Below are 24,943 nucleotides of genomic sequence, written 5' to 3' on the forward strand. Positions count from 1 at the left end.
ATCAATCATACCTTTGCTGTTCATGAGAAGAAGCTTTTTCCTATATATACCTCTTATGTTAAACTTTGATAGTCCAATTTGGCCCCACCATACCCCCGGGGTCATGATTTGAATAAACTTGAATCTAACCATATGAGGTTGCTTCCACATAAATATGAGCAATCATGGCTTTACTGTTCTTGAGAGGGTTTTTAAAGATTTTTCCTATATATTTCTATGTAAAACTTTGATCGTCCATTGTGGCCCCACCCTACCCCTTGGGGTCATGATTTTTAAAAAACTGAATCTACACTACCTGACAATGATTCCACATGAGTTTCATCTTTCCATTGGTTTTGAGAAGATTTTTTAAAAGATGCCATTAATTTTCACGATTTTGTAATTATCTCCCCTTGGAAGAGGGCGTGACCCTTCAATTGAACAAACTTGAATCCTCTTCACTCAAGGTTACTCTGTGCCAAGTTTGGTTGAAATTAACCCAGTGGTTCTGGAGAAGAAGATGAAATTGTGAAAAGTTAACGACGACGACAGACAACGGACAAATTTTGATCAGAAAAGCTCACTTGAGCCTTCGGCTCAGGTGAGCTAAAAAGTGTAAGTTAGTAAGAAAGGTAAAGATAAGAAAATCTGGGTATAATTGAAATTCTCATAACAAAATATACATTCTTTGTAAACAATATGTGTTTGTGAAACACTGATGCCCCCTATGGCAACTTATAGAGAAGATTAAACTTTCTCTATGTTGGTAACCAGAGTAAGGTCTTGCCTTGAACAATATAAATGTGAAATTTGAAAGCGCTAGAGCAACCATTGAAAAGATATGGAAAAGGTTAAAGTTTTTCAAAAGTGAGTCAAACATCAAGGTCATGGTCAAAATTATTGAAGCTCAAGGAAAGGCCTTCTCACAAAAAATACACATATGAAATATGAAAGCCCTACCACCAACTGTTCAAATGTTATGGCCAAAGTTAAAGTTTTACAAAAGAAGGTCAAATTCCAAGGCCAAGGTCAAAAGGTCAAAGTTGTTGGTATCCAAAGTAAGTTCTTGTTACAAGGATTACATATGTGAAGTATGAAAGCCCTGGCACCAACTGTTCAAAAGTTATGGCTATGGTTAATGTTGGGTAAAATTTTGTAAAAGTGGGTCAAACTCCAAGGTCAAGGTCAAAAGGTCAAATATGATGGTATCGAAAGAAAGGTCTTGTCACAAGGAATACACGTGAAATACGAAAACCATAGCTCCAACTAATCAAAAGTTATGGGCAATGTTAAAGATTTTGCGGACAAACAGCTAGACTGACAGCTAGACAGATGGATGGACAGGGTAAAAACTATATACCCGAAAAAAAATACCCCACTATACATCTTATTATGTATAGTGGAGTATTTTTGTGTGAACGATTCTTTTGAGGTTTTTTCCTGATTTTTCTTATGGTGTATATGATAAATAAGTGTAAATAATACAATTTTTGGGTAAAAATTAAAGTCCAAGAAACTTTGGGGTTGAATATGCGGGGGAAAAAAAAGGGGGGGGGTTCTGTCGACAAGTGCCTGTGGTTTATCTGCCAAGAATGACAACCACTGTTTCAGCACTTCTCTTTTCTTCTCTTATACCTGAAGATGATTTGTAAATCATCTGACTGATAAAAAAAATGTTTCATGTCCTTAATATATACAATTGTCTTAAATACAAAGGTAGTCCTAATCTTGACAACATACAATCAATTAATCAAAAAGTTATTTTGCAAACGTACTTCAAAATACATGTGCAGTTAGTTTGTGAAGGCAAGATTGGATTTGGGGTGGGTCGTTTAAAGACAAAGTTATTAAAAAGGTAAAAAAGAAATGCAAATCTGCAATCTTATATTGCTAACCTAGTTAATAGTTATATTTTGCACTGCTTTTTCAACCAAAAAATAGGGGGCCATAGTTAAGGAATCTTATCTTCAAGCTCAATAGTCTGTCCACTTAAAATTTCTTATTTTTATACCCCCATAATTGATGATTCGAGGGCATATAGTTTTTTGCACTATCTGTCCGTCTGTCTAGCTGTCAATCTGTCTAACTGTCTGTTTGTCCACAAAAACTTTAACCTTGCCCATAACTTTTGAATGGTTGGAATTAAGGCTTTCATATTTCACATGTGTATTCCTTGAGACAAGACCCTTCTTTGGATACCTTCATATTTGACCTTTTGAGTTTGCAGTGACTTGACGTCATTTTTCATTATGACGTCATATTTTGGTAGTTCAGAGATGTGAAGGCACAGAGTGCACTGTGATATTCTACGGGAAGCCTTAACCTACCTGCATATTGTTTTTGCTATTCATTGAATAGGTAGAAGATAAACTTCTTAATAAATTTACCTAAAAAAATTAAGCAGCATTCCATAACTGAATCATTTACCTGCAATATGTATGTAAACATCGGAAAAAAGGCACGTAACGATTAGATGTGATTATCGGCAGAAGACATGTAGCCTAATCTTTATGATCTCGCATTTGACTGTTCCGTGAAATTTTGACATACTCTGCTATAAAAGGGTGTAGTATTCATCATAATTTTACTAAGTCACCTTTGGGGTAATACATATAAATTATATATTATTGAATTTGGTAAATGCTTAGCTTTTGGAAATGTTTCCAACTATACAGATTTTGAAGCGCTGCATTTTTTGACCTATCCGTACCTTGTTCTTTCACGAAATTTTCCACAATTCTGTAATACATGTAATCAATTTCTCATTAACATAATTGACTTACACTCAATAATCAAAGAAACTGTTTTCACAAAACTGGCTGCAGGTTCCCCTTTGTCAGTTCTCTTGCATAAGTAACTCCCTTCTTCCTCAACACTGGTGATTTTTTTCCGGAATGTCAATGTTCTTTCTTCATTAATAAATACTGTATCTGGAGATGCGCTAGAAGCATTATAAATAACCCAGTCCAGAAGGGAAGCATTAAGACCTGAATCTTCAAACACAGTACAGTTCATCTCCAAAGTCTGATTCACTAATACCCTAAGATACACTGGAGTACAGAAAAAAAAACTTTTAGCGAGTTGATGAATATAGATATATGCATGCTTCAGTTTATTTAGGAATTCATCACATGCATGAGTCTCCTTCTAAGGTCTGTTAAGGCAATAATATTTACATTCAAACTGTATTCTCCTTATAAAATGTATTGAAACCAGTTTGGCATTCAAAACACCATAACATGGATGGGGAGGTGAAACAAGAGGCCCAAGGACCTTAACGGTCACCTGAGTATAATACAACAATTTAGAAGTTAAATACACTGATAGATGAAGCTTTCTTGCCCTAAAGCAAGAGAAGTAGGAAGATCAGGATCAACAAAATAATTAGTCTAGTATTCAGTATCAGCTCATAAATCAAGTTCTAATCTGTCCCCCACTTAACACTACCACCATGCAGACTATTAACAAACCATTAGTGCTTCTGTACTATTTTTAAACCCATATTAAGACCTCTAACATTGACCTCCCTTATGGTCTTTGAAGAACTTTTAACAAGATAATTTATTTTTGTCCCATTTTTATTTGTCTATTACTTACAGCTCTACCTGATTATTAGAAGAAAGAAAGTACTTTTTGAATTAAACAATAAAAATTCTTGCATAATTATCTTATTCTATTAATCTTTCAAATACATTATTTACAGTGATTAGTTATCAAAGGTGAATGGAAAAGGGGAACAACTTCTCTCAGTAGAATACAAATTAATAGAGCCCTGCCTAGGACCAGAATGCTTAACCAAACGGTCCAGATGTTCAAAAATCTGGTAAAAATACCCTTACTTATATCATTAAAACTTTCACTCAGTTTGCTTCTGATATGCCCAGAAGCAGAGAAGAATTTCACAGGTACAATGCATTTTCACTACAGATTCAACAAAGCTTTACCCTAACACCAGAACCCAAGACCCAGGGTCAAGAAATTTACAAATTTGGAAGAGTTACCCTCATCATCATAAGTATGGACCTCAAAGAATTAACACTTTTCCACTATATTATCAAAAGCCACCCCCCCCCCCCCCTTTATGCCAAAACCCCTGACCCTAGGGCCACAAGATTTAAAAATTCTGTTCGAAGCTCCCTTTTTCATCATAGTTAAGCAATTTATTTATCAGCTCAACACTAAGGAGTAGACAGGATTAATTAATTATTAATTAATAGAATTAATGCTTTTTCACTATATAATCAATAGAGCCCCCCCCCCCCTCCACAAGAACCCACAAACCTGATGCCACATATTTCAAAATATTGGAAGAGGCATCCTTGCCTATCATAATCATGAATTTAGTTTGTTTAAATAATCTCCAGTAGCAGAGAAGAAGATATTTTCAAAGAATCAATGCATTTTCACTATATAATCAATAGAGCCCCACCCTAACACCAGAACCCCTGACCCAGGGGCCATGAAATTCAGAATTCTGGAAACGGCATCCTTGCTCATCATAATTATGTACTTACTTAGTTTGTTTGATGCCCAGGAGCAGAGAAGAAGATTTTCAAAGAATTAATGCATTTTCACTATGTAATCAATAGAGCCCTGCCCTAACACCAGAACCCCTCATTCAGGGGCCATGACTTTCACAATTCTGGAAGAGGCCCTCCTCCTCCTCATAACTATGTACTTTGTTTATCACCTTAATGCCCAGGAGCAGAAGAGAAAATTTTCAAAGAATTAATGCATTTTCACTATATAATCAATAGAGCCCCACCCCAACACCAGTACCCCTGACCCTGGGGCCATGAATTTCATAATTTTGGAAGAAGCACTCTTACGCTTCATAACTATGTAGTTAGTTACTTAATACCCAGGAGAAGAGAAGAAGATTTTCAAAGAAATAATGCACTTTCAATATATGATCTATATAGCCCCATCCTAGCACCAGAATCCCTGACTCTGGGGCCATGAATTTCACAATTTTAGTGGAGGGCTCAATGATCATTACAATCATGCCAACAGTTTGACTGCTTGATGTCCAGGAGTAAAGAAGATTTTTAAAGATTGCATTATTTTTGGTGATTTTAGCCCCACCCCTCAAGCCCCAGGGGGGCAGGGACCATGAAATTCAAAATTCTTGTTCCCCTTCACCCTTAGATGCTATATGCTACATTGGGTTGAAATTGGTTAAGCGGTTTCAGAGAAGAAGCTAAAAATGTTCAAATATTAACACGCGATGCACGCCGACGAACGAAAACGGATAGCAATAGGTCACCTGAGTGACTCAGGTGACCTGAAAATGGTTATATAATGATTTTATTTGGATGTCACAAACTCTGTTTTAGCCCCATCCTAGGGTTCTCAACCATTATCCAGGTCTATAATACACTGTAAGTTATGGAAAGGGTATGGGGGAAATAGCAAATTTATTGTTCCCCAAGAAAGGAAACTATTTTCTGAGGCTGCGAAGAAAAGGGCAAAAGGAAAATTAAGAAAATGTAATACCGGTAAACAGAAAATTTAATGTTTTATAGTTGTTTATGTACATATGAAACAAGCAGGTGCTTTACACAATTGAAAATATCAAAACATCCTGTCACACTTGGATAATAAGTTCTATATTCAACTACAAAACATTGAATACACTCTATTTATGCATGCTAAAATATAATCCAAAGAAAATTTATGTTTTTTCTTCCTATACTCAGTAGATACAGTAAAACTTGGCTAATCCAAATGGTGTATATTCTGAAATCTTGCCTATTATGATGTAAACTTAAAGTCTCTTTCAGTAAATTCAACTGTTTTAAAATGTTGTCTAATACAGAATGTTAACGTTGTCTAATCCAGCCAATTTCTTTGGATCCAGTACGTGGTGTCTGGATTAGACAAGTTTTTACTGTACGTCTTCTATTTCAAAAAGCTAACATTTCCAAAATTAAAGTTAATTAGATATAAACTAAAATTCAAAATATCTATTTCACATTGATACATTAAAGTAGATTTCACAATAATGGACAAAAACGGATCATAGCATAGGGTCATTTTAGTGACTTAGAATTGTCCATGCAAAAAAAAAAGATAAAAAATACTCTTTTCAACCATTAATTAACTTACCCCCAACAGAACTATCAAAGAAAAAGCCAAAAGCAGTAAAATACATGTATGGACTGAGAATCAGAGAAAATCCCATCATACGAACAAAATGTTCCATCATCATTATTCCAGTACAGCAAGATGTTTACTTCCTCCAAGTCTGCACATGCAGATATGATCTACATCTGGTCTGTTAGCTGGAAAGGGAATAAAACTTCTGAATACTGACAATAAAGAAATAATCATGGAATTACTATATATGTATAGCTGTACAAAACAATGGACTGAAAAACTCTAAAATCATAATGGGTCAAACACTGAAGACAAAAAAAATGACTTATCGGGTTTAGTCACAAAAACCTGAAATGTTTTCAGAATGAGAGGATATTAAATTTCGTGTTATTATAAAATTGTATTCTAGCTATCATATGGTTTAATTCCCAACTCTAAATGAATCTATATACTGTAAAATCACTTATTTTTGTGGGGTCATATTTTCGAGGATTGTGTAAAAATTTGCCAATTCAAGAGGATTTATTTTTGTGCTTGGTACACGTAGATAGACATGCAGATGCTGTACTTTGAAATTTCAAAACTTTGTGGAGGATATGAAATTGTGGATCTCTTTATATCCCCTCCCCCCAAATTGAGAATTAAACCTCAATGAAAGAAGTGATTTCAAAGTAATAAAATTTCAGTATATGACCAATTTAGTCTAACCCCCAACCCCCCAACCCCCGAAGTTGGAGCCAGAAAACTTGAATTTTAAAAATTTTGGAAAGGGTTCTGCATTCATTGTATTCATAAATCAGAATGCCCACTTATTCACCTTTTAGAACAAGTGACGATTTTCAAATATGTAATGGATTTTCAATATATGACTAAACTTCACCCCATTCCTAGGCCCTGAACCAAGGACCAGGGGACAAAAAATACACAATTTTGGTAAAGGCTAAGTGTTCATTTTAATCATGTAAACAGTTTGTCTGCTTGATATCCATGAGTTAAAGATTTTCCCAGTTTTTAAGCATTTTTAATAATTCATTATGAATTTTCCAATTCTGGTAAAGGATTCTGCACACTGTAATAAAAAATCAGTTTGTCCATAAGATGTCCTTTGGAAAAGAACATTTTTAAAGTTGTTAAGAATTCTAAATATATGACCTACTTATCCCCCACCGTTGTGCCTACAAAGGACAAAGTTATGAGTTTTCAATATATCATTATCACAAACTTAGTCTGACTCTGGTGGCAGAACCATGGATTTCATGCTATTTAGCATAGTCTAGCTGTTCATGAATGGTTGATTTTTTCGTTTTCTATAACTAATTCCCACATATAACTCTGATCCTCTATTGTGGCCCAGTCTAACCCCTGGGGACCATGATTTGAACAAACATGAATCTTCAGTATCTTAGGATACTTTGTTACAATGCGAAATGTAATAATAATGCAAATTGTAGTAAACAGGGATTACATTTTGCGCTATAACATTTTGCATCTAAATAAACGCATAATGTAATAATGCAATATGTAATAAGAAACTTTCAGGAATATTACAGTTTGCGTTATTACGTTTTGCGTTGATGTCAATGCAAAATCTAAAAACGCAAAATGTTATATTTTTGTAAAATGTTATATTTTTGCGTCAATATTAAGCAAAACACAACATTGCAAAAACATATTTTTTGGTCAGTTAGGTTGAGAATAATTTTCATACCAATGATTATATATTGCTTTATTATTAGCTGTTTCCTTATCAACGAAATAATGCAAGTTCCATTTCAAGGGATCCAATATAATGTGCTGCAGATTTCATGCTTTCAGACATGACAATTATTAGTTTTTAAATGCAAAAGGACATGCCATTTCTTGTGTTTACGTATATTTGAATAACTAGTATTTGATTCGCCAATTGAATCACTGATTAAATTCCACCAATTTAAAATCATCTTTGCATTCAGTACCACTAGTATTCAGTGGATATACAATTTTTATGATAGGAACGTTCAATGCAAAAAAATTACTTGGAAACCAAAACTCAAAATTCTATGAAACAAAGCTTTATTTATGCATAAACAAAGGAAAATTATATAAAGGACCTTAAAAGCATTTCAGACTCCTAACTGACTCCACTTCGGCACTTTAATACCTATCAATATTTTGTTATATTAAAGATATGTTCATTGACAAATCAATTTTATGATGTTTTGCATTGAACACAATACAAAAAAAGTTATTATGTTTTGTGTTGTAACATTTTTATTTATATTACATTTTGTGTTGCCATCAATGCAAAAAATATAATAATGTAATAATCAAAAAATATATTATTTCATTCTGCGTTAATCTTGATGCAAAATGTAATTATCCTAAAAAGTCTGTTATCACAGTTTGAGAAAATATTTCATGAATTTATGAATGTTGCATATTAATGTGACTGTAAAATGTTCTTGAGAAGATTTTTAAACATTTTTCTACATGTATATATATTCATACAAAAGTTTAATCCCTTATTGTGGCACCACCTCATCCCTGTGGACCATGACTTGAACAAACTTGAATCTGCTCTAAATGAAATTGCCTGCATATTTAAAAAAATTGACTAATCAGTGCTTTGCTGTTCTTCAAAAGAAAACTTTAAAAGATTTCTTTTATAAGATTTCTTTCTATATATTTTCATGTAAACTTTGATCCCCTTCTGTGGCTAAATCACCCTACCCCTAGGGGCATGCTTTGAACAAACTTAATTAAATTTTCACTTTGTAAAGAAACTTTCTTATGAGTTTCAAATATTCTGGCTAAGTGTTTTTGAGAAGAAAATCTTTTAAATTTCAGCCTTATTTTGCTTAATTTTATTAAGGACTGGGATTCTTGTCTGGTTTCTTATTAAATGAAATATTCAAAGTGCATTTGCCCATATGTCGCATATATTTAGATGTAAAGGATTTAAAAGATAATATTTTTCTTTCCTTCTCATAACTTTATAACTTTGAATACATTAATGGTTGGTTGAGTTTGATATCTAGCAGGGACTATATTTTTTTGTGTAATAGCGGTGTATGAAAAATGTCTCCTTTTCTGCATCTTAAAATTACTATAAAACATTGAAATTGGTTAATTTTTAAAAACAATTAAGGACTGAATGAAATTTTCTGAAGTGACTAAAATTAATCACTATGGACTTCAGTTTTAAAATATATAAAATAAATTCAATTTTCTAAAGAAACTAGTCTTATTAGCTTTTGAAAGCTTCCGATCTAAGAACAGATTTGAGCAAAAAAATCAGTTAAAATTGTTTTTTCTCTTTTACTAAATGGTCAAAACCTTTTGTTTTTGTATCACTTTGTATCTTAACATGACTACTTTACCATATGTGAAAATAAGAAAAATTTAAATATATAAAGAATATCAAAATAACGAATATTCCCTAAAACTTCAATTGAAATAGAGGAAATTCGGATTAGCCAATATCTATTTTAGCTATATATTTTTTTATCTTAATTTGGTAGTACCATCTGATAGACCTTATATGGTGAGATCATTTTAGGCAAAAAGAAAAACATTTAATCTTTTAAAATAAATGTAGGCATCAAATGATTGGTAACATTTTTTTTTCTTGATGTCAAAGAAAAAGATGATGACCTTGACCTGACCTTACACTTAAAATAAAACGTTCAAATTTAATCTCACTGATACCATCTCTTAGTGATATTGTCATGTTAAACCTGTGAAATTTTCATTAAATTTTAAATACAATAAATATGAGAAGAATCCATCCTTAAATATATCCCCTTCAAAGAGGGCTCTGCCCTTCATTTAAATAAACTTGAATCTCTTTCAATGGAGGATATTTAGTCTTAGTGGCAAGTTTGATTGAAATTGGCAGGGTTCGACACTAACGTTAGTCCGTTAGTCTCAGACTAATACATTTTCATTCGGACTAATAAAATCTGTGACTAATTAGTCCGAGTGGACCAATAAAAATTTCTGGAAAACAGTTTGAATAAATTACTGATGTATGATTCTCGACAACTTTTACTAGAAAACCCCGCATTTATTTTTAGATTTCTAGCTACGCAATTCCGAGTCAATTCAGCGCTTTATTTTTCGATTGATCGATATGAAGTAAAAGGTTTTAGCGATCATGATTTAGTATATGACACTTTAAAGAAAGGTGTTGGACGTTTTGAATGTAATGTAAAGACAAAAAAAAAAAAGAACGAGATCGGTAATATGATCGCACTTGCTGATTGCGAGATTTGAATGAATCTGTGGAATAATATATTTCTCGTAAATGCTTTGTTTATTTCAAAAAAAGTATAAAACGTATATTAATTGTCACGTTAAATTAATGTCTAAAAACTTTTTTTTTGACGGACTCATAAAATCGCGTGCGGACTAGTAAAAGTAAAGAAGCACTAGTCCGGCCGGACTAAAGCCTTAAAAAGTTAGTGTCGAACCCTGATTGGTTCAGTGTTCTTGTGAAGAAGCTGAAAATGGGAAAAAGTTCACATGCATCCGCATGACGACAGACAAGAACAGATCATAATAGGTCAGCTGAGTGACTCGGGGGACCTATAAAACATGAATACATGTGTAACCTTGATGAAAGTTTACCTTTTTGAATACTAATCTTAATCAAATGTTCTTGGTTCAAGATATCAAGAGCAACTGAACTGTGCAAAGAACAATCATGTTAATTTAAGGGACAGTATTTTCACTTACTAACTCAGCAGATTTCAGAACTAATATTCAAATGACCTCAACCATGCAAAATCAAGATATTCAACACTCTGGTAATAATGTATTCTTTTATATCAAGTATGAGGTTTTATTTTTTTATGCCCCCGTATCAAAGATTGGGGATATATAGTTTTGCCCTGGTCTGTCTGTCTGCAAATACTTGAACCTTGCTCACAACTTTTGATTGCATGATTGGAGCTATAGCTTTCACATTTCACATGAAATATATGGATATAACGAACAGTATTCAAGCTCAAAAGTCCATTAAACAATACAAAATAGGAGCAGAGCAACCACGGACCTCCAAAAACATCAGAGGAGGGATCAGGTGCCATGGAGGAGTGAGCATCCCCTGCCGACCGGTCACACCCGCCATGTGCTCCTTGTCATGATCGGGAAATAACGGAAAAATCCGTTGAAAATTCAGCGAGTAAATGATGGCCTAACAATTAGTATGAAAAACGTCAGTCAGCATTTGACTCAATGATAAATTGTATTTGCTGACAAGGTCATTGTATAGACCATAGAACTTACGAAATGATGACTTTAAACGAGACAGCTGATATTCTTGTTTCATCAACTTGTTTGTCAATAATTTACCTCGTTTTAGAAATTGTATATACGTAGAGCATGCCCTTGCATATCGACTTAACTAAGAGATATAAACCCGGTATGTAGGTGATGAAGGTATATTGCTGCGTAAGTAAGGGAAGTTGACGATTGAAAAGTTAAAGTCATCAAGTTTATCATAAAGCTTGGTTGTTAGATTACCAGTAACGTCTTTTTCAAGTAAAATATCCAAATATGAAACAGATGTGTCAGACTCTGTGGTATCTTTTATCTCAAGCTCACCAGGATATATCGTATCGACATAAGAATGGAAATAGCCATTTTTAATTGACAATATGTCGTCGATGTATCTAAATGTCGAGTTGAAGGCCACAGCAAGTGTTTTCTTCTTTTCACGTATAAGATTTTGGACAAATTCTGCTTCATATGAATACAAAAAAGGTCTGCTAATGACGGGGCACAATTGGTACCCATGGAAATTCCAATAGATTGTTGGAAGACCTGGTCTCCAAAAACCATATAGATGTTGTCAATCAGAAACTCAAGCATCTTTTTAATGTCAACTTCAGAGTACTTGTGTCATGTGTGTGTACAATCAGAATGTTTTTTAAGAAAATAATTTTGCAAATGACCAATGACAAGGTAAGTAAATTTACGAGTTCCATTTTTATTGAAAAAGCAGCTGTCAATGATATCAAAAAGCCTGGACTTTAATTTATCATGGGGAATAGTTGTGTATAAAGCTGAAAAGTCGTAAGTTTTTAAGCTGTTGATTTTGGTAAAATCTTGTGATTTCAAATTTTCCAAAAGTTCCTTGGAATTTTTAAGTATCCACATCTGATTTACACCACTTCTCGAATATATTGTTGCACAGTACTCTTGAAGTTTCTCCTTCACTACTGTTAATACATGTGTATTCCTTGCGAGAAGACCTTCCTTTGGATACCAACATATTTGACCTCTTGACCTTGGAGATTGACCTACTTTTGCAAAAAATTACCCAACTTTAACCTTGGTCATCACTTTTGAATAGTTGGTGCTAGGGCTTTAATATTCACAAGTGTATTCATTTTGACAAGACCTTTCCATGGGTGTAAATATTTTTGACCTTTTCACCTTGACCTAAGAGTTTGACCCACTTTTAAAAAAAAAATATTTACATGAAAGTATAATGCTTCAAAATACCCCCCCCCCCCCCATCATTACTTGGCTAATCATTTAAATCACTTATAAATAGCATCTTTTGACCAAATTGTTTTTTCTCCTCGTTTCCTTCATGGTGGTCTCTGAATGAAAGAGAATTGTAGAATAGAAAATATTATTACATATGTATCAATGACACAATACACTGCATCTTAATTAAATGATTTATTTTTTATATTACACAATTAAGCTCCAATTCTTATCTGATTGTTGGCATTCAATAAACATCCAGTAAAATGTATTTTCTTTGATATATCTTTCATACATGTACCTGCATGTATATAATTGTCAATTCTTGAAGGTATATATAATTATATATGCTTCAAATGCAAATTAATGCATGCCTAACAGTTCAATATGTATGTTTACCTTTAATATACAAAGTTTGAAGGAGGGGATGAGATTGTTTTTGCATTACCTTTTTAAAAAATTACGGTACACATAATTTTTGTGTTTGTTTGTAACAAATTGTAGGATGTCTTATATTTAGTTATTTAGTTATTACTTAAAACTGTACATGATTCATTTTAAAACCCATTGTTCTTTTTAGATTTTGTACTGAATTAATTCTCATATGCATCGTGTTTGTTTTACTCATTTTTTTTTTTTTTTTTTTTTTTGTGGCAATTGCGTGTGGAACACTTTTGCATTTGTCATTTTTGTGAGAAATTACATTGTACACTCTGCAGTTTGTTTGTTGAAAAAGAATAAAAATATCATATTATACAATATCAAATTAATCTTGATAATTTAATCCAAAATTCATTTTTCAAATAAAAGGCTGGTCATGCAGTAACTGTATTTTAATTTGGCAGCTAGACTATTATAAATTACAATTAAGAGATTTAGAGAACAGAGATCTTTAGGTACCTTAATTCTTCTGCCAAATTCCCAGGAGACATAGATAAAAGATCAGAGATGTTCTAAAAGCTTCCCACTCGGAACTCTTCAACTGGATGCATGTCCAATCATTACTCCCAAGGGACAAATGGATTTACACCATCTGATCTGTCACACAATAGAAAATGCACGTATATGTCATTCTGTTGAAAACAAAGATTTTTTTTAATTTGTTACAAAGTTTTATGTAATGAAAAAAAAGAAATGAGTAATCCTGATGCAACTTCTTTTTAATAAGGTTACTGTATATGACTCTTAGATTTGTACAGATTATCTACCAAAAATCTTTTTTTCATACTTGGTGATTTTTTTTTAAGTTTCAATGAGTAGTTTTAAGCTGCAATTCACATTTTTATACAGATGTACTAACTAGCAATTCTAGATTCTGTCTCAAACCTACACGAACTCAAAATGACCAAGTCAATAAAAATGAAAAAAAAACACCTGTAAAATGCAGAAAAATTATCCAATCATGATGAAAATACCAGGTGCACACCTTCATATGGTGAATAATAAGTGTACAAAATTTCAGACAAATCCATGCAATAGTCTCCGAGAAAAGGTCTGGACAAAATCACGTCTACAGACAGAAGGACAGAAAGACGGAAATGCTGATTCCAATATACCCCCAAACGTCGTTTGCGGGGGGAGGGGGGTAAAATAACAACTATTTAGACTAAGTTTAAAGCAAAGTTTTAAGGCTTTTATTCGTAACATCAAAATATAGAAAAGAACCTCCCATACTTGTGAATATGCATAGGAAATATGACTAAGTGACAGGTTTCCAAAGCTGAATCTCCAAGGTATCATATATTTCTACCTTTGGCAGATTTTGTTGTGTAATGGGTTTTTGCCCTCTACTGTAAAGGAAGATTAGACAGTATACAGTTAAAGTATATGGATCATTGAGGGAGTCAGCAAGATTTCAGTTCCCAAAAGCAAGTCTATTTCCCCAGGTGCAGCGGAGGGAATCTTGCTGACTCCCTCAATGATATACTTTAACTGTTTTATTATACCAATACCAAAATTAGACTATTTTCAAAATCCGTAACTGCAACTCTATTTTATATGCAGTGCAATTACCTGTATATTAAAGGTGTGCACTGGGAAACTTTGATTACTCAGAATGTAGATAAAATAAATAAATAAATTCAATAAAAGGTCTTTGCATTTGAATCAATTAATGGTCTATAAAACACTTGTATAGATCTGCAAGCAACTTTGTTTATTTTATTAACAATTTACACTGTGACAAAGTAACATGATCCATCTAGCTCTCAGTGCACATTAGTTTACCATGTTGACGTCACAATAACAAGTTACTTTTTCCCGTATAAATATTAGGCCCCGCCTCCTTATATATAACTTTAACTGAGCTGCATTATAATATTCATGATTTTATTTGGAACATATCGGTACTTTTCATATGATTTAAAGAAATTGTAAAGTGTTCCAAATAGGTGTGTATGACAGTTCATCAAACTGAAGCACCTTTTTGCAGGGAATCAAGTCTTTTAACGGTGATTTTCAGGGAATCAGCAAAATATATCAGTGTCATATGCTGTGATGTCATAGTTGAGCTGTTGAGACGTCATAGCTAAGCAATTGCGAGATTGAAAAATGTTGTAAACATGGATTTTCAATGACATATTTGGAAAAACTTTGGCAGAATAACTGTAAGTCTCTGTTAGGATGGCTCAATAACTCTATCTTATAACAGGCCAGGGATTTATTTAAAAACACTCTTCGTGAAGGGAACGAAAATCGTAAGTTTTGCCGCACTTCTGATATTTTCACACTGTGAGATTACCATGCTTTCACACTGTGTCAGAATATCACTTTATTCAGTAAATAAATTACAGTATTTCACTGTTGAAAATGTAATAAATCAATTTACTCTTATATGGTCAAAAATTAGTAGAGGTATAATAATTTTGTATTATTTCAAAGGATTCAGCTCCCTTATTTATGGACCTATTTCTCTGAAAATTGGCTAAGTTGCTTCTCAAATGTGGGTTCCCAAAACCACATCTCAGATTTTTGATATCTTGCTTTGGTAACCCTGAAGTGCAAATGGCCGTAACCTTCGAATAAGAAGAATTATAAAAAATCAGAGAAAAAGTTCAATCTTTAATTTACCTTAAAGGACCAAATGATTACTTTGAGGGGTATTTAAATACAACAAAGTTGATTTATAAAATATTTATGCACTAAAATTTACATCAAAATTTAAAAATTTTTCAAATATAAAGTTATCAATGAAAGTTTAAGTTAGGATAATTAAATAGTGAATTTAATAAGCTTTCAAATGATATTTACTTTTATTATATTACCTATGATAATGAAAAAAATACTGTAAACAAACTTTTATTTGCGTGCGAGAAATATCCGCAAGTCTCGCGACCTTCTTTAATCACGAATTTTTATCACCACAAACAATATATTTTACTGTGTATTTTCGTAGAATGTATCTTGGTCGCGAAAATTAATCATGGTGGATTGATTGCAAACTGACGAATCGCGAATAAAAGATGATGCGAATAATAGTTGGTTTACAGTATTACATGCTAATGAAATTCAGGCATTTGGAAACCTTTCGTGTATCCTTAAACTGACTCTAACCTGGGTCCATAATTAAAAAAAATAATAATGAAAAAAAAATAAATAAATTCACACAATATGGGAATGCTTGCAAATTAATCATTCTTTTGTGTTTCTTAAGAAGACTTTTAAAAAAATCTTAGATACATACATGTAGTTCCAAGTGAAACTTTTATACCCTTTGTGATGCCCCACTTTATCCACTGGGAAAGCCTTCACATAATATTCATCTTTTCTGGTCCAGTGATTCTTGAAAAGATTTTTAAAGATTTTTTCCTATATGTTTCAATGTAAAAAATTTCATCCATTAAAGTGGCGCCACCCTAACCCTAGCCCGTGATTTGAACAGTTTTTTCTTGTGTTTGAACCCTTACGTTTGGATGCACTGATCCAAAAACAATTAATGTTTAAAAACAAAAGGCCCATGGCTCACAATGCTCACCTGACTTACTATATATCTTGCCGACAAAAAATATGAACATGTACATGTCTATAAAAAAGCTTTTATTTAGAGAATTTATGTCCCCCTGTCAAGGATAAATTCAGTGGGTGGAAGACCTATTAAATTCATAATTACAGAGACAGGAGATGGGTTGATCCTGACATTTCACTATTTGGCTTTAAAATCGATAGAGGTCTTTCTTCAGTTGTGCACTGTTCACATTAATGCACATTAAATTTTTAATTCACAGTAATTCAATGTGAAGTAAAATAATGCAAATTAAATAAATGTGAATTTAAATTGTGTCCACTACCTGTTAAACTAATGCCCATTAAAATTCTATTACTAATTAAAATAAAGCTATTATGAATTACAAATCAGTCACCTGAAGCAAAGCAGATAAAAAAAATTGACATTATGTCATAGAGTTTGTCTCGTAGAGTCTGTACACACTTAATTTTCCTTTGTTTTTCAATCAATAATAGCATGTACGTGGTTTAATTTTGCTAATACACGTGTCAAAATTTAATTCAAATAAGCTTTGCTTATTATAAATAAGGCCATAATAAAAAAATTCCTAGATTCTCAAGCTCATCCCCACCCGCCCCAATTTTTTTACCCCCCCCCCCCTTTGTTTTTTTCTGTTTTTCTTTGTCTTCTTTCTGATTGGGATTGGTATTCAACTAGCATTATATTCAACTTTCATTTTAAAACCCGCAAATGTCAGCATGATTTTGACAGCTGACAAGACGTTAATATGCATAAAACAAGGATCATTGGTTGTGATAGATAGGTGATTATGTGTAGTTAGGGAATGATATGCATATTTACATGGACCTCTACCATGACTTTTATTCAGGCATTATAGATAAATCTGCACTGATTGATCAGCTAGGTCAACAAAAAATCTGCACAATGAAAACATAATAAACAAGAGGCCCATGAACCACATCGCTCACCTGAGCACATTGGCTATGCAAAAGAACAGATCAGTAAATCAGTTCAGTATTGAAAAGATTGGGGGGGGGGGGGGCGCTTGAATTTTAAGCTACTTGATGATGCTTCCATGTCAATATAACAAATGGCTTTGTTGTATTTGAGAAGATTTTTAAAAAAAAATTCCTATATATTCCTTTGTAAAAATTTGATCCCCCATTGTGGCTCCTCCCTATCCAAGGGGTCATCATTTGAACAAACTTGAATCTACACTACCTGAGGATGCTTCCATATCAAAATGACTAAACATAGCTTTTCTTTCTTGAGAAGAAATTATTTTCCTATATGATCTTATGTAAAACTTTGGATCCCCCTGTGGGTCATGATTTTAACTATATTGAATCTACACTACCTGAGGATGCTTCCATATAAATATGACCTATCAGGGCTTTGCTGTTCTTTAGAAGAAGAGTTTTTAAGATTTTTCCTATATATTTCAGAATCTATGTAAAAATTTGATCCTCCATCGTGGCCCCACCCTACCCCCGGGGGTCATGATTTGAACAAACTTGAATCTTCACTGCCTGAGGATGCTTCCATATAAATATGACCTATCAGGGCTTTGCTATTCTTTAGAAGAAGATTTTTAATGATTTTTCCTATATATTTCAAAGTAAAACTTTGATCCTCCATTGTTGCCCCACCCTACCCCAGGGGGTCATGATTTGAATAAACTTGAATCCACACTACCTGAGGATGCTTCCATATAAATATGACTTATCATGGCTTTGCTGTTCTTAAAAAGAAGATTTTTAAAGATTTTCCTCTATATTTCTATACATGTAAAACTTTGATCCTCCATTGTGGCCCCACCCTACACCCGGGGGTCATGATTTGAACAAACTTGCATCTACACTACCTGAGGATACTTCCATATAAATATGACTCATCATGGCTTTGCTGTTCTTTAGAAGATTTTTAATGATTTTTCCTATATATTTCTATGTAAAACTTTAATTGTCCATTGTGGCCCCTACACCCGGGGGTCATGATTTGAACAAACTTGAATCTACACTACCTGAGGATGCTTCCATATAAATATGACTCATCATGACTTTGCTGTTCTTAAGAAGAAGATTTTTAAGGATTTTTCCTGTACATTTCTATGTAAAATTGTAATTATCCATTGTGGCCCTGCCCTACCCCCGGGGGTCATGATTTGAACAAACTTAAATCTACACTACCTGAGGATGTTTCCACATGAGTTTCATCTTTCCTGGCCCTGTGGTTCTTGAGAAGAAGAATTTTAAAAGATGCTTTTAATTTGTCACTTATTCTTAAATATCTCCCCTTGGAAAAGGCGTGGCCCTTCATTTGAACAAACTTGAACCCTCTTCACCCAAGGATGCTTTGTGGCAAGTTTAATTGAAATTGGGTCAGTGATTCTGGAGAAGAAGTCGAAAATGTGAAAAATTTACAGACAGATGGACGGACGTACAGATGGACTACAGACAAAATGTGATCAGAAAAGCTCACTTGATCTTTCAGCTCAAGTGAGCTAAAAATAGAAAATAAAATCTGCCCGCCCGCCTCAATCTTTAAAAAAAAATTGGATGAGAAACTAGGAATTTTTTTAGATCCTTAGTGTTCACACGGAGTTAACATGGTAAATGTAGAGCAACTGAATACACATTAAATTAATTAAACTAACTTGCATTAAATTTTTAATGTGAATGCAATTCCAATTTAAATTGCAGTAACTTGTATATAATTCAAATTAATCTCTCCATGAGAACAGGGCAATATGATCATAGTTTATAACCTTACATTTATTGCAAAATCTTAGAAAAAGAACTAAAAAAGTTAATAATAATCATGATCATTATAGATAATTTAAGACTTTCAGTCTGGAAACCAGTTTATGCAATATATTAATTTTTTTTTTACATTTGATCATGTTTGATCATTTTGATAGGAAGTTTATATAAATTTTCATTGTAAAAAATGCAAAGCAAAAAGCTAATTATAATTATCATCTGAAGACCATTTTAAGCAACTACATATGAATTTCTGAAACAAACCATTCCACCTATAGCTAAAAATCAAGAGGGATCTTCTTTATATAATAGGGAGTAATGAGTTTTGAAACCCCCATGTTTTACTGAAGAAAATGCAGCTAAAACAATCAGTTTTTTCCTTTAAACTTCAATGTGCCAATAAAGGAATTGACCTGGTTAATATATCAAGTAATATTCTTAATCACATGCAAAAGGGTCCAGTCTTGTATTCCACCGTATTTCAAGTTAAAGACTACACCTTGTATTTCCTACAAATATACATCGACTATTGCTTCCAAACTTTTTAATTACAGGAAAACTTTACAGGGCCTGGATATAGAATATCTGAAACATAATCCTCCATCTTGTTCATGTTCTTCTTCACCCAATAACTATCGTCCTGCTGGACACGTTATTACTGGTGATGTAAATATAGTTAATAATGAGGACCTTAGATCATTAATTTTAAAAGGTCTCCTGAATATAGGGAATCCTGATCCTTCAACTGGCATCGGAATTTCATAAATATTATGGATTCTGTAGAGGATTACGCCACGCAATGGGCAGACATGAAAAAGAAGACCTTTACACTTTGTCAGAATGGATTAAATTTATCAGATGTATGTAAAATCTCACATTAAACGATTGAGGGGCAATATGAGAACCATCTATCCTTCTGTTTTCAATAATCCAGAAGTGAAAAAAGAATTAGATTACATGATCAGTACGTACTGGTCCCTGCTGACAAAGCAGGTAACAACAATGTCCTTGTTTGTAAGGCTCATTATATTAAATGTACCGGTATTTCAGAGGAACTTGGATTTAATTCTTCAAGTGGTAATCCAACTTATACTCATAGTTACCTTTCTAAGGAAGAAATTCTTCAAAATCATACATCAGTTTTGAATATTTTTAATATTCCAAACAACCAAAATGAATTTGAATTACCATATCTATATTGGATTCCGAAACTTCATAAAAATCCTCACAAATAAAGATACATAGCGGGTTCCAGTAAATGTTCAACCAAGCCTCTTTCTTTACTCCTCGCTAAGATATTAACAGTAGTGAAGGAGAAACTTCTAGAGTACTGTGCAACAATATATTCGAGAAGTGGTGTAAATCAGATGTACATACTTAAAAATTCCAAGGAACTTTTGGAAAATTTGAAATCACAAGATTTTACCAAAATCAACAGCTTAAAAACTTACAACTTTTCAACTTTATACACAACCATTCCCCATGATAAATTAAAGTCCAGGCTTTTTGATATCATTGACAGCTGCTTTTTCAATAAAAATGGAACTCGTAAATTTACTTACCTTGTCATTGGTCATTTGCAAAATTATTTTCTTAAAAAACATTCTGATTGTACACACAAGTACTCTGAAGTTGACATTAAAAAGATGCTTGAGTTTCTGATTGACAATATCTATATGGTTTTTGGAGACCAGGTCTTCCAACAATCTATTGGAATTTCCATGGGTACCAATTGTGCCCCGTTATTAGCAGACCTTTTTTTGCATTCATATAAAGCAGAATTTGTCCAAAATCTTATACGTGAAAAGAAGAAAACACTTGCTGTGGCCTTCAACTTGACATTTAGATATATCGACGACGTATTGTTAATTAACAATGGTTATTTCCATTCTTATGATGATACAATAAATCCCGGTGAGCTTGAGATAAAATATACCACAGAGTCTGACACATCTGTTTCATATTTGGATATTTTACTTGAAAAAGATGTTAATGGTAATCTAACAACTAAGCTTTATGATGAACGTGATGACTTTAACTTTTCAATCGTCAACTTTCCTTACTTATGCAGCAATATACCTCCATCACCTGCATATGGGGTTTATATCTCTCAGTTAATTCGATATGCAAGAGCATGCTCTACATATGTACAATTTCTAAAACGAGCTAAATTATTGACAAACAAGTTGATGAAACAAGAATATCAGCAGTCTCGTTTAAAGTCATCATTTCGTAAGTTCTATGGTCCATACAATGAATGAACTTGTCAGCAAATACAATTTATCATTGAGTCAAATGCTGTCAAATTTCATACTAATTGTTAGGCTATTATTTACAAACTAAATTGTCGACGGATTTTTCTGTTATTACCCGATCATGACAAGGAGCACATGGCGGGTGTGACTGGTCGGCAGAGGGTGCTCACTCCCCCATGGCACCCGATCTCACCTCTGATGTTTTGGAGGTCTGTGTTTGCTCTGCTCCTATTTTGTATTGTTTAATGGACTTTTGAGCTTGAATACTGTTCATTATCTCCATATATTTCATTTTGATACATAAAATTTCATAAAATGCAACAACTCAAGAGAACTATAATGCAAATATATTTATTGTCTGAAAAAACATGTATCAAAGTTCAAAATAAACTTTTATCCACTTTGTTCTTGTGAATGTCAAAATATTTCTGATCAAAACTGTTCCAGAATTATTGGTGTAATCCTTACCCAAGGGGTTATGGTTTGAACACATGCAAGTAGAACTAACACATCATGGGAATGATCGATTATTTGACATTTTTGTCATGACCTTGTTTTGTTTTATAGACAATTCACAAAATAAAATGAGAATCAGCTATAATATTTAAGTTACGAACATGATGATTATGTAACACGGTTTTCTTATGGTATTAAAGAAGAACTCCTGCGTCTAAGGTTCGACATATTTCTTTCTGGTGTCTTTCCTTAATTTATCCATCGGACCTAAACAAACACATTTTCCCAAAACTACTATGAAAATACATGTCTACTTTCGCTTTAAAAAAAATGAAATATTACGATACATATTTTAGACAAAACTGAAGTAGACTCACCAAAAAACTGTAGCGGTTAATTACCTTTATCTCGAGCACAATACCTTTTTATGTCGTCTGTCTATCCTTTACTGATAAATTACTTCCTCCTTTTCATTCTTTTGTGTTTTCAGTTCCATTGATATAAAAGCGGTGTTCGGTCAATTCGCAACTGTTTCGATAAAACGATTTAAATGCACCGTAAATTTGAACAAATTGGAATCTACACTACCTGAGGATGCTTCTATAATAATATGACTAATCATGGCTTTGCTGTTCTTGTGCAAAAGATTTTCTTTTCAAGATGATTCCTATATATTCTTACGTAAAACTTTGACCCTCTGTTGTGCCCCAACCCCTGAGGGGTCATTATTTGAACAAACTTGATTCTACAATACCTAAGGTTGTTTCTGTATAAATATGACTAATTATGGCTTAGTTGTTCTTGAGAAGAAGATTTCAAAGATATTTCCTATGTAATTGTATGATCAGGATCTTAAAAGGGATATATGTTTTCCTTTTACTCTGTCTGAGTTAATGATTGGAATGATACATGCATATTATTAACTTAAAGACAGCTCTGTCTGAGGGTGTATATATGGGTATATCACACACTACTTAAATTTTCTCTTATCTAGAGATGGGGACTGCATGGGTAAGGTACTACTTGCATCAATTGTTTCTCCCCTAGGTTCCCATTGATAGATAAGGACCAGTTGTCTCAATCTTCTTCAGATTTACTACACCCAGAGCTTAACATCAATTTCCTCGGATACTTGCCACTGGTGTTTATAACTTTTACACTTTTATTCTGCTCTTACCTGTAAGTTTTCTCTATCCTTAAATGCCCATCACATACATAATACTCTGATATTAATTTAAAGCATTTTACAGTAGAAAAGGATTTACAATGTACATGTACCTAGAGAAAGTTTCAAAATGTAATTAATTAAGCAGTGAGTACTTAACAAAGATTGCGATGAAGTCTTTGGAGCAATTTTTTAGAAATAACGATTTTTTTTTACCAGATAAGTTTCTTAAAATTGATTTGTGTTTATTAGCGTTATTAAAAACAGGGGGAGATAATTCTTACCAAAATTCAAGGTCATAAATTAGGACACATCCCACCCTTACATGCTAATAGTGATAAATGGGAATTATGTCTAATTATACTGAGTATTCAACACCTACACATCTGATATGTATTCAATTTCATTGAATCTTTTGCTGTTAGGATGGAACACCTCAACTTTTTATTCCTGATTCATCATCTAACTTCTACAGCTACCTTCTGAATGCCTGACTTTGCCTTTTATACCCTTAGGCTAGTCTTCCAACTGTTGTCAAGTCATTCCACTATTTGAAGTCTTCAATGCTGGAAGATTGGATATATATACAAGTTGTTTTCATATGTGTGTGTGTGTGTGTGCATGGGAGCTGGAAAGGGGGGTGTTCCCCGTCTTGACCAACTTCATATGATTCTTGCTTTAAAACCAGTGTATTTCAGAAGTTTTCAGTCTAATCAATATCAGTATCCCTAGATTCGCGCAGAGTGAATACGGTGCAGATCTAAGATTTGATTTCACTCAGATTGTAGAGATATACAAGTATTTATCCACTTTCTGAAGATACAAAGAATGGCAATAAACACATGCTTTCTCTAATATCAAGAGTATACCTACATGTCCTTATACATGTATCATAATGTGTAAGACTCTGAGTTTATGATTATCATATTCCTCCATTTACTAGTATCATTTATAAAATTAAAGTGATTATGAACATTTCTTGAAGATTGATTATTTGTTCACTTGTTCGTCTTCCAGTAAGGATGGCAGCATATAATTTTAAATCATGGAAGTACTCAATACCTCGAAAATACAGAATCTCCAATTTCAACTTGAATTTTTAAATGTTTTAACTTATATAATCTATAGTAGTTTGGTTTTAGAAGAAAACTTGATGTAAAAAGTTTTACTTTTGATCCCTTTAGTTAACCCCTTCTTCAAATTCATAATACTTAAGATTGTGAGACATTGATAGTTTTTTTTTTTTTTTTTTATCAGAGATCATAGAGCATGACAGATAGATATGCAATATCAACATTTTTACGTTGTCGGTAGGCCCTACTTCAGGTCACCACCGGTTGTGGATTCCAAAAATAGCATTTTTTCTTTCAAAGGAAATTACAATTTGAGAATTTTTTTTTTAACATGCAGCTATGACATCAATGTAACATTACATGTATTTAAACAAAAAAAGAAGCTTATGTCTTCGTGTTGTTATTGGCTCTGTCATTTAGTAAAATACTGCAGAGTTCAGTAATCTTGTCTGATCTCATTGAACATAAACTTTACAGCACTTTAATATCATCATTTCGTACAAATTTTGTTGTAAATCCCACACGGAAGCATGATATATGCTTTTCAGTACTTTCAGTACTTTGATTTGCTATAAGAAGTAGGGGCTATTGGGAAAATGGAACGAAACGAGAAGACACCGCTTAAAATATAGATAATTGAACGGATTTTGATTTTGCTGAGAAGTTTTACGTGTACCTAGGAGAAACTAGAGACTACGTTGGACAAGAAATGA

The 24,943-nt window shown here is 33.0% G+C and overlaps 1 protein-coding gene across 1 annotated transcript in view; it reads right to left on the bottom strand.

Annotated features, from left to right (window-relative positions):
• Positions 1-22,483, bottom strand: part of LOC133190639 (uncharacterized) — a 54,357-nt gene extending 31,874 nt beyond the window's left edge. The window contains exons 1-4 of the mRNA XM_061326330.1: positions 22,414-22,483; positions 13,456-13,593; positions 6,088-6,263; positions 2,763-3,029 (exon numbers count right to left, since the gene is read on the bottom strand). Coding sequence (XP_061182314.1) covers positions 2,763-3,029; positions 6,088-6,190 — 370 coding nt within the window. The 5' untranslated portion in view covers positions 6,191-6,263; positions 13,456-13,593; positions 22,414-22,483. The remainder of the gene's footprint in view (positions 1-2,762; positions 3,030-6,087; positions 6,264-13,455; positions 13,594-22,413) is intronic.
• Between the last annotated feature and the right edge of the window lie 2,460 nt (positions 22,484-24,943).

This window comes from Saccostrea echinata, unplaced genomic scaffold (genome assembly GCF_033153115.1).
Source record: "Saccostrea echinata isolate AGI-Se365-2 ecotype Australia unplaced genomic scaffold, CSIRO_AGI_Sech_v1 ptg000022l, whole genome shotgun sequence".
Lineage (NCBI taxonomy): Eukaryota > Metazoa > Mollusca > Bivalvia > Ostreida > Ostreidae > Saccostrea > Saccostrea echinata.